Source organism: Seriola dumerili, unplaced genomic scaffold (genome assembly GCF_002260705.1).
Source record: "Seriola dumerili isolate Sdu_G_001 unplaced genomic scaffold, Sdu_1.0 BDQW01000301.1, whole genome shotgun sequence".
NCBI classification, from domain to species: Eukaryota; Metazoa; Chordata; class Actinopteri; order Carangiformes; family Carangidae; genus Seriola; species Seriola dumerili.
This window is the reverse complement of record NW_019174556.1, coordinates 567,450-577,421: the sequence shown is the minus strand read 5'-3', so window position 1 is coordinate 577,421 and position 9,972 is coordinate 567,450. Positions and strand designations below refer to the sequence as shown.

The 9,972-nt window shown below is 40.7% G+C and overlaps 1 protein-coding gene across 1 annotated transcript in view; it reads right to left on the bottom strand.

The window, feature by feature from the left end:
- The window catches only part of zcchc7 (zinc finger CCHC-type containing 7), a gene marked incomplete in the record, with an annotated part of 60,086 nt that extends 50,433 nt beyond the window's left edge, over positions 1-9,653 (bottom strand). The window contains 3 exon segments of the mRNA XM_022758505.1: positions 3,071-3,314; positions 4,735-5,368; positions 9,594-9,653. Coding sequence (XP_022614226.1) covers positions 3,071-3,314; positions 4,735-5,259 — 769 coding nt within the window.
- Positions 9,654-9,972: the final 319 nt, after the last annotated feature.

Genomic DNA, 9,972 nt, shown 5'->3' with positions numbered 1-9,972 from the left:
TACTATCTTTTCTCTTTTCCTTATCCAATGTCCCTACAGATCCACCCACCAACAGCTGCCCCTCACAGCCAGGTGACAGATAGCCACTCGGGCTGTGCATGTGTATGTGTGTGTGTGTGTGTGTGTGTGTGTGTGTGTGTGTGTGTGTGTGTGTCTCCATGTGTCCATGTATTTGATAAAAACCATATGTGAAGGAGCGAGAAAAGATTAGATTGTAAAAGTATGTGAACAAGTGACACCATGTAGGAGAGAGACAGAACGAGACAGAGAGAAAGAGGATGAAAGGATTCAATTTCTGGAGGTGAGAGGGGGAGACTAAGTGTAGTGAATGTGATTTGATGGTGATGCTGAGATGGGGTTTAGGCGTACAAATACTATTAGTCACTGCTGTGCGAACTTGTTTCTCACATAGACACACACACGCACACACACAAACACAAATGTGAAAACACAAGCTGGCACCCACCCTGTAAAAGTCAACACACAACATGGCATATAAAAACAGAAAACAATCTTTATATTTATCCAAAAGCCCTTAGTTATGGATGTAACGGTTATTGTAGTCATAAAAATTCAACCAGCCACATCTCAGTGACCTAAAATTGGTCTTCTCTTCCTGTTTCTCTGGAAAACAAAAGGAGTATATGAAACAAATTCCCAGAAGAAGAAAATAAGTCAGTTAACTATCTTGTTTTCGAACAGTATTAAACCTACACCAGCAGAAAGGAGGAGAATACGGATAATCAAAGCTGTGTCCCAGTTCTGTAGCTCATACTTATTGTGCACAGTACTGTATGTATTATACACTATATGTCTATTAGTATATGATTTTATTAACTGTATCATGAACTGCTTTTGTTGTTTATATATATGCATTCAGTGTACTTTACTGTTTTGTACTATCAGGAATGCTACTGAGAGAGCAAATGTTTTTCCATCTCTGAAAAATACTACTTAGTTTTCCAAAAATCCTCCGACAGCTATTACTACCATCTGCATTTTTTAATGTTTTGCAGTTGTGACCAGCTCCTTCATTTCCCTTGTGAAATACGTCATGGGAAAACAGTCTACATCAACAGCACAAAAGTCAGGCATTCATTTGATGCATATACTGTTTCAAAGGGGCAGGGATGGCAGGCCCTCCTAGCACCTCTGCCCTTTTGGTTAATGTCTTATTTCATAAATGTGTGTTCACATTGGTGACGTCAGCAGAGGTGGTCTTTGTTTCGGTCATGGTGGCCCACCTCTGCCATAAAGCACAGCAGCAGATCCTGGCTGGAGTTCCATATTTTCCTATTCCTTAAAAAATCCCATGAAAAGACCAAAACCAACAACGTGTCTGTACCTCCCAACCTTCAAGACCAAAACCCTTAAAAGCAGGTCACAAATATATGCTCTCATTTTTTAAACAGTCTCACTTTTTTGGGCACTGTGTTTTTTAGCAAACATTACTCAAGCAGGAGTATATAGTCTAGAGCATGATTGCGGACTAATATACATTTGGTGCACTAGTGAGTATTAACTGCAGTGGGAGTGACTCAAAATAAACTACATTTCATTGTAATGAAGGAACATGTCACCAAGTAAAACAATGTGGCTCATTGATGTGTTTTAATAGTTTCTGGACAACAACGGAGCTCTGTGGCACAGGGGAATGAGCCATATTAGACTTCACAGACAATTCTTGTTCAGATCAATCCATTGTTGGTTTTGGTCTCGTCATTAGATTCATAACAATAACAAAATATGTTTTCGCCCCTTTTTTATGTGAACACACAAAAGACCCAGCCCTCCCTCGGAATGAATGTGTAGTATGGAACTGGGGCACAGCTCAAGACTGTTGAGGCTCATTCCTAAAATTTCCTTCATTTCCCCTTTTTTTTTTCTCTCTTTTTTTTTTTTTTTTGACAAAACCCTCCCCCATCCCTCCCACTTTAAGACCCCTTCCACACCACACCCATGGCCCCCCATGGTCCCCCATGTGCAGATATGAGGTCAAGCTCCAAAGATCACAGAGAGAAGCCAAACGAGAGAGAGGGAGAGAAAGAGACACAGAGACCTAAAATCCTCCTTTCCTCCCAAAACCAGGCCAAAACCTCAAGCCTTCCCACCAACTCCAGACCCCCTCCTTTAGCCCAGTTGTGTGTAGAGGAGGCAGTGAGCACTCTTGCAGAAACATCAGCCCAGGGAAATTCAAATGAGGAAGAAACAGTGAGAGAGACACAGAGAGAGGGAGAGCGGGAGAGAGAGCACAATAGTGAGAAAATAGGATAAAAGAATGAGATGGGAGAGCGTTAGGTAGGAGGGAGAAGGAGGGGGGGGGGGGCTGGAGAGTAGCTGGAGAGGTTGCTGAGGCTGCAGGTTAAGATAATGTGTAGATCTGAAGAGATTTGCAGGGAACATTTTTATTCATTTTTTGATTACTCCCATCTCTCCCGACCTCCCCTCCCTCTCCTCCTGCGTTGTTGTCTCTCAGTTTGTTTGTTTTTGGCATTAGCGTTATGACTGTTGGTATGCGTGTGTATGTACACATGCATGCTGATTAGAACTGGAATATTTTATAAACACAAATATTCACACTTGCACAAGCCTGCACGCACATATCAATACATAATGCACACAAACATACTTAAAGATGGATCAGAGAAGAGGGCGACTGCGCAGACAGTGCCAGGAATGCTAAGAGCTTACAAATTCGTAAACATGCAGACACAGATGCTGCATATGTACATACAAACATGCACGCACACAGAATGTTCATAGTGTAGCCCATTGCTGCGCCTGCTCCTTATCAATGTGCTGCAGGTAGGCTAAGTGTTCTGAATGAGCTGGACCATACAAAATTACTCACTGCTTCTATTCTCCTGGTCACACACACAATCAAATGCACAAAAACATATCACAAAGCTTTGGACAATGAAATTATGAACAACAATACCCAGTGCAGACAGCACGCGCACACACACACACACACAATCACCACACACACACACACACACACACACACACACACACACACACACACACACACACACACAAAAATGAGGTCACACGTAAACACGAGACACACCTGTATTGCTGTCAGACCCTCCTTCCAGATTGAGTGAGATGGATTGGTCTCCTTCCTGGTTCCCTCGACCCAGTATCATCCAGTTCTCTAGACAGTCCGAATCAGGTGAATCAGAAGAATCCGAAGAATCCGAAGAATCCAACTCAGATTCAGATCTGGATTCAGACTCTTCCGAATCCGATTCTGAGCTGCTGGAATCCACAGTCACCGGCACACTGAGATTGCTCTTCCTTTTCTGGTCTGCCTAGATGACCAAACAACAACCATATTGTAGATGTCAATACAAAGCTTTCAGTTGCACCATTATGCATTCCTTACTGAACTGATCAAACCACTAATTAGGTGTGAATTCTAAGTATAATTAGATTTAAAAACAGCCCATTCATCCACTCTTTCATATGAGCATCATCTCTTGTTTAAGTGCATGAATAAATTCTATTCCAGTTGAACTTCTGGTCAATACTCTGGTGCAGCAGCAAACCATTCAGTGGTTTGACTACACGCCCCACTGTTGCTGCAGATCAACACACTCAACACCAGTCAGTCATTTAACTGGAACTGGCCACTGGACAGTAGATTGACAAAATAGTGCTCAGCACTGTCAATTCAGAGAAAAGGAAAAACAAAATGGCCCATGTGGTAAACATTAAGTCAAAAACATACAACTTGACACCATCAAATCTCCCTGTCTTAAAACAACAGCCAGATGTCCATATGTATATTGTTTGCTGTAATGATCCCTCCTAAAGTCAGAGCCAAAGTCCATCTATAAAGCCAACTGAAGTGTTTTAGTGTAAATTCACAGCACTTCTAAACCCTCAAACAACCAACTCTACAATCATACTACACTTGAATACACCGTCTCTCCGATACATTCCATATTATGTGAAATTGGTATAAGCAGGCAAGAATAAATCAGAATGAGGCATCAGCTCAACAGTTACACTGTGTAGTTTATATAATGGTGTGATCTAAAGTACACCATCTATCTGCTGTTTGTGCTGCTACAATGTTTGTCTTCACCAAGATGACACAAGAGGAACATTTTCTATGTATTCTGGTAAAAGGAGTTAATGATCCCCAATCCTGACTCTTAATCACACAAAAGTACAGGTACCACTGGTTGAGCGAAGATGGGCTGGTTTGGGAGTGGGGGCTGGTGTCTCACCCAGAAAGTCTATAAGACTTTTTCAGACTTTAAGATACGTGAACAATTAGGCTAAACAGTTAGCTACAAACAGCCAGCTTTAGTTTGAGCTTGTTCATAACAAGTTGCTATTAACCCAATGAGCACATCATGATTTAAACATTGGATGGGAGAGGGCGCACAAAGCAGTTGAAACTATAGCTTTTCTGCAAACGTATGAAAAATATGTTTTAATAAATTACTCTAATTAGCTTTTTACTTGCAAGACCTCTATTGCACCTCTAATGACCATAGTTGTCAATTCAATTAAAAATGTAATTTAGCTCATTTTAACACAGTCATTTTCTCTTGCTTGGCTTCTCTGCTTAGTACTTTATAAAAAGATCTGTACAGTAAAGTCTGTGTCGAATGTAGTTCAGCAGTTACCTCAGGCAGAGACTCAAATGAACTATATGAGCGATACTGTGGACAACTACATCAGAGCAATCACACAGTAGCGTCTCTCTCTGTCCTCTACCTGATGTGCTGGGGTGGAAGTCAGCAGCCGGTGTGAGCTTTGACCCTTTAAGGCACAGACCCCTTCATCATCAGCAGTGTCATCGTCAGAGATGGAGATGACATCAGGGCCGGAGTCAATCACGATGACCTCCTCAAAAAGTGATGACGACCTCTGACCTTTAGGATCACGTTTCCCCTTCTTCTGCTTATCACTTTTCTCTCCTTCCTTCTTCTTCTTCTTCTTCAGGTGTTGCAGTAGCTTGCTTATATTAGGTGACGGTGGCCCACTTTCTCCAGTGTGCTCCAGCTCTCCGTTGGCGTCTGCAGTCTTCTCAGTCACTTCTGGCTGCCGGCTGTCCTGGCCCTCCGCCTTCTCACCTGTGCCCTCCTGCTCCTCCATCTCCCCAGCATTAGAGGAGTAGTGGAGCTGGCTATAGAGGCGGAACTCCAGCTCGCTGTTGGCCTCTGACCCCTCAGAGTCTCTGTCATCCTCATGGTAGAGATCATCCTCCAACTCCTCACGGTCTTGATAGGTACAGTACATCACTCTAAAACACCCTCAACACACATACATTCGCACACCTCACCAGCTCCCACACACACCCACATACACACACAGCTGGGGTGACGGTGACCTCAGAGGCTGAAGCCGGCTGCAAGGATAAAAGCACAGACATAAAAACAAATGTGGGTTAGAGTAATCAACTGATCACAATTAATAATTGGTTAATGCACAAAATAATATATTATTATTACACCTAAAAAACAACTCTTTTGCATGTTTAGCCGATTTATGATTAACAATGCATACTTAATATTATTGCTAATCCTTTTCATTCTAGTTTGGTCTACTCCAATCACAAGTTTCTAAAGCCCAAAGTAACATATTCAAATTGCTTGTTTCATCCTCTCTGGCAAAATAGTTGTTGATTAGTTTACAGCATATCGATTCATCAATGAATCGCCAAATCATTTCAAGATTTTACACATTTACATTATTGCTGTCAGCTTTCTAGGAAGCAAGTTACCAGATTACCAATACATATGCTTTTTATGTTTTCATTAAATATTAATACAGTTGAAAACACTGCCAGGTGATTCAAACGTCTGGTGGGAAGCTCAATAATCCTATAGTTAGCAGATGCTAAACAGTATCATATTGATAAACGTTTGCAGTAAAATCAGACCCAGAACATAAAGATAAGTAAACACAGATGTCTTGAAACAGATGTGAATTTTTGAATTTCTCTCTGTAATAAGTTTTAATCCAATGAATTGTATTGATGCAAATACAGTGTAGCTGAAAGTATTTGTCAATGAATTGATTGCTAGAAAATTAATTGGCATCCATTTTGATGATCAATTAATAATTTCAATAATTTTTCAAGCAAAAATGCCAAACATTTGTCTGTTCCAGCTTCACAAATGTGTGGATTTCATGATAGAAAACTGAATATCTTTAGGTTGACTAAAGGTTTACTAATAACTGCTGGTCAGACAAAACCAGATATTTAAAGATGTAACCTCAAACTGCGATGGGCATTAATAATTATTATTTTCAGACATTTTGTAGACAAACAATTCATCGATTAATCAATAATGAAAATAATCGTTAATTGCTGCCCCAAGATACAGTTACTTAAACTATAATCTACAGCACTGAAGAATAAGTGGACACAGGCCAGCATCAATTACAGGAAGGGCACAGATTTCAGTCTTGTTCTGAAATCCATAAGGGCTTGTTAACAAAGCTGAAAGAGAGCACGGTTCAGCTGCGCTCATATTTTTTTTTTTTTTTTTTTATCTGTAAACCATTTCATCAGAGGTTTGGTGCTAAGACACAGCTTGGATCCAGGTTTATCATCTGTCCAGTGCTGCTTTCAACAAACACTTAACATAACAGATTATGTTAAGTGTTTGTTGAAATCAGGCCCACTTTGACTGATTATGTTAGAAACACTGAATTATCTATTCACTACTCGTTGTAAAACACACAGTGTTGCTAATTTCCCAGTTTCTGTCTCTCTAACACACACACACACACACACGCACAGACACACACACACACACACACACACGCACAGACACAGACACACACACTGGACAGAGAGGGGGCATCGGCCCATTGCTCTGTCCAGTCCTGCGTGTCTGTGCCATGATGGCTGGAGATGATTGGCTCTCAGACCGCACACACTGCAGAAACGCCACGCTAGACAGCCACAAGCCGCCCGCCAGGGATTAAAGGGACAGAAAGAAGAGTCTGAGGTGAGGGGGTGAGGGAGAGCCACAGTTCTGAAGTTTAGTAGTGCACACGGACCTGGACCTGACCAATGAGTGACTGTGTCTTACAGTGGTGGAATGTAAAGTATTGTACAGTCATGATTTGCCAACACAGGTGTTTTCACTTAATCTACCTAATTAAAGCCGTGCTCAGGAGTGTGAGGGTGTGTACAGACTGTACTTGACATCTTGATATCTCTCCTGTTAGCTGTGTTGCATCTGTAAAGGAGGGATAACTCGCATCTCAAAGGGCTTTTCCACGTAAGACAATCTGACTTGTTCCACTAGAAAAAGCACAGGTGTAAATGACCTAAAGTACCTTCCGAATATTGATATAAGTATCGGCCTAGAACATCCAGTATTGATTAGCCCATCCTTTGTACTTAGACTCCTCCACATTTCAGAGGGAAACCTTGTAGTTTTTAACTCTACCATACAAACAAGTTCCTTTGCAGATTGAGGTTTTACATACAAAACAGTGATCATCCTATAAAATATGGTGCCACGTTATTGATTAAACCACCCAAAGGCATAATAAAGAAGTCAATAATAATCCAATAATACCAAATACTGACAGAGGCCATTCTACATAATAAATATTTTTACTTTTGATCATTTAAGTACATTTTGCGTCCAAAACTTCTGTACTTTTAATTTTATATGCAGGATTTTTACTACTTCAATATACTATATTTTTTTATATTGTGTACATTTTTATCTCCTGCCACCATGGGATACATGGTAGGCAGGTAATAATTTTGTCCTGCTGGCATCTGTGACTCTGTAGACACATTCTTCTGACGACGATAAATCAAGACACACAAACATAGTGGAAACTTCAGATTTTCTAGAACTCTGTGGCTTAAATTGTTAGTGAGGTAGCGCTGGATTCCTAGAAATTGCAGTAACTCCTAAACACTTTAAACTAACCAGTTCATATCAATACAGGGTGTGTAGTATGGAAAGACAATCATGTTGATTTAAATTTTTTGGTAATTAGATCAGTTAATTGGTCTAATTTTTTGTGATTGCAATAAGTCAATAAAAATACATAGCAGAAACTTCATACCTGCACGACAGGTATTCCGTACAGAGCAGGCGATCTGATTAGATTTTTGTGTGTCACTGTCGTAATATGCATATTAAAAGAGGTAAAACAGATTTTTTTTAATATAACTTCTGTTAGCATTCTTCTTAGGATCTGTTATGGAGTTCATGGTGGGACACAAGGCAATCCAAGTGCCTCTTGTTATATTGTAGTATTTCTACTCTTGCTTGAGTTAGGACCTGACTACTTCTTCAATAACTGTTTGGACATTTGGACAAGTGTGTTATGTGTCAAATCAAATCAGATCATTACTGGTTTTTAGTCAGTGCATTAATGTCATCCCTTCAGAAGATTTCCATTTTTACAGAGGAAGTACAAGTGGTGGAAGGATACATAGAAGTCAAGTCCACCTCAACAACAGACTGGTTTGGAAACGCAATATAGAGACTGTCTACAGGAAGGGACAGAGCAGACTCTAGTTCATGGTCCTTCATTTGCACAGCAAGAGGATGCAGATCTTTAACCAGTCTGTTGTGGCCAGTGCACTATTCTCCACTGCTATCTACCAGGGCAGCAGCATCAGAGCCAGTCGGCTGCCATAACTCTGTACAATGATTCTCCTGTGTCGAGAGAGGGGACTCCTCTGACAGTGAAGCCTCATTTTCTCCTCATAACAAGACAGACTGTTCACCTGGACTGTAAATTACATTATCCATCACATCTGTTATAGTCAGATTCTTCTGTTGACAGTGTGTACTTTATAGTGTACTTTTTTTTAGAATATCCACCTGACTTACATTAATATACAGTGTATTATACTTTATTACTATAATTGTACCGTGTATATTCAGCTCATAGTATAAGTATAGCTTGAGTCTATAGTCTATTTGGTTACTGTGTACAATTAAACTTTTGATTGTATGTTGTTTTACCCAGGTCATTGTTTTTGTGATTTATGTGACGTGGCGGCTGCAATGCCGCAATGTCCCTTTGGGATTAATAAAGTAATAAGTTCAGTGATTTGAAGATGCTGTGTTGTTATGTTGTTTAGTAGTTCAGGAAAACACACAGTAGAGTGACAGACTGGGGTCCTGAGCGCACAGCCCACCATTTCACAACAACGACAAGCAAAACAACAGAAACCTCAGTTATTTAAAGTGATTATTCACTCTGACTGTAGTTAGCATGGTGGTAGCTGTGGCTAAGTGCTGGATGCTAACGAGCTAGCAGATAGACTGGGGCACTAGTTAGCTCCATAAGAAGCGAGTGTTAAATGACTGAAACTTCCTTAACCGCAAAACACCCGGGAATTGAAAAACGGTCGCTAAACTGTGGTTATTTCAGGTTATTTCCACATGTCGAAAGCCCCTGGTTAGCATGTGTCCCTCCTGTCTGTCCACGTGTTTATGAGCAGCCGGTCGGATGTAAACAATGAAGCACCACAGTCTCAAACACGCATGAAAAGAAACAAACACATGGAGCTAAAGTCGCTCGACTCGAAGCCACCATTGTACATGTTTCACATAAAATGACAGCAAGCAGGAGCTCACCTTTATCCAACAAACTGCAGAGGTTACAGGTGTCGTAGCTGCTCTCCTGCTACCAGCCAGAGGCAGACAGGCAGACTATTTCCGGGTTTGTGCGAGGGGAAATAGGTTGGTCGACCGTAACGTTTCCCTTCGTCGTTTATTTTAGTGATATTTGTGAGGCTATCATGAAAGACTGGGTATTGTTAGATTAGCGTTGTTTCCGGGCTGGCTTTTTTTTTTTTTAGGATTTCAGAAATACTATAATAACCAAATCAATTTAAGTATATCCACCGTACAACCACAATATAAACCAATTCAGATGAAACAGGAAAATACATTCTTTTTTAAAACATAATTTCAAAACAATATTCAGAAGACGGGTGGGGGGTGGTGGGGCATT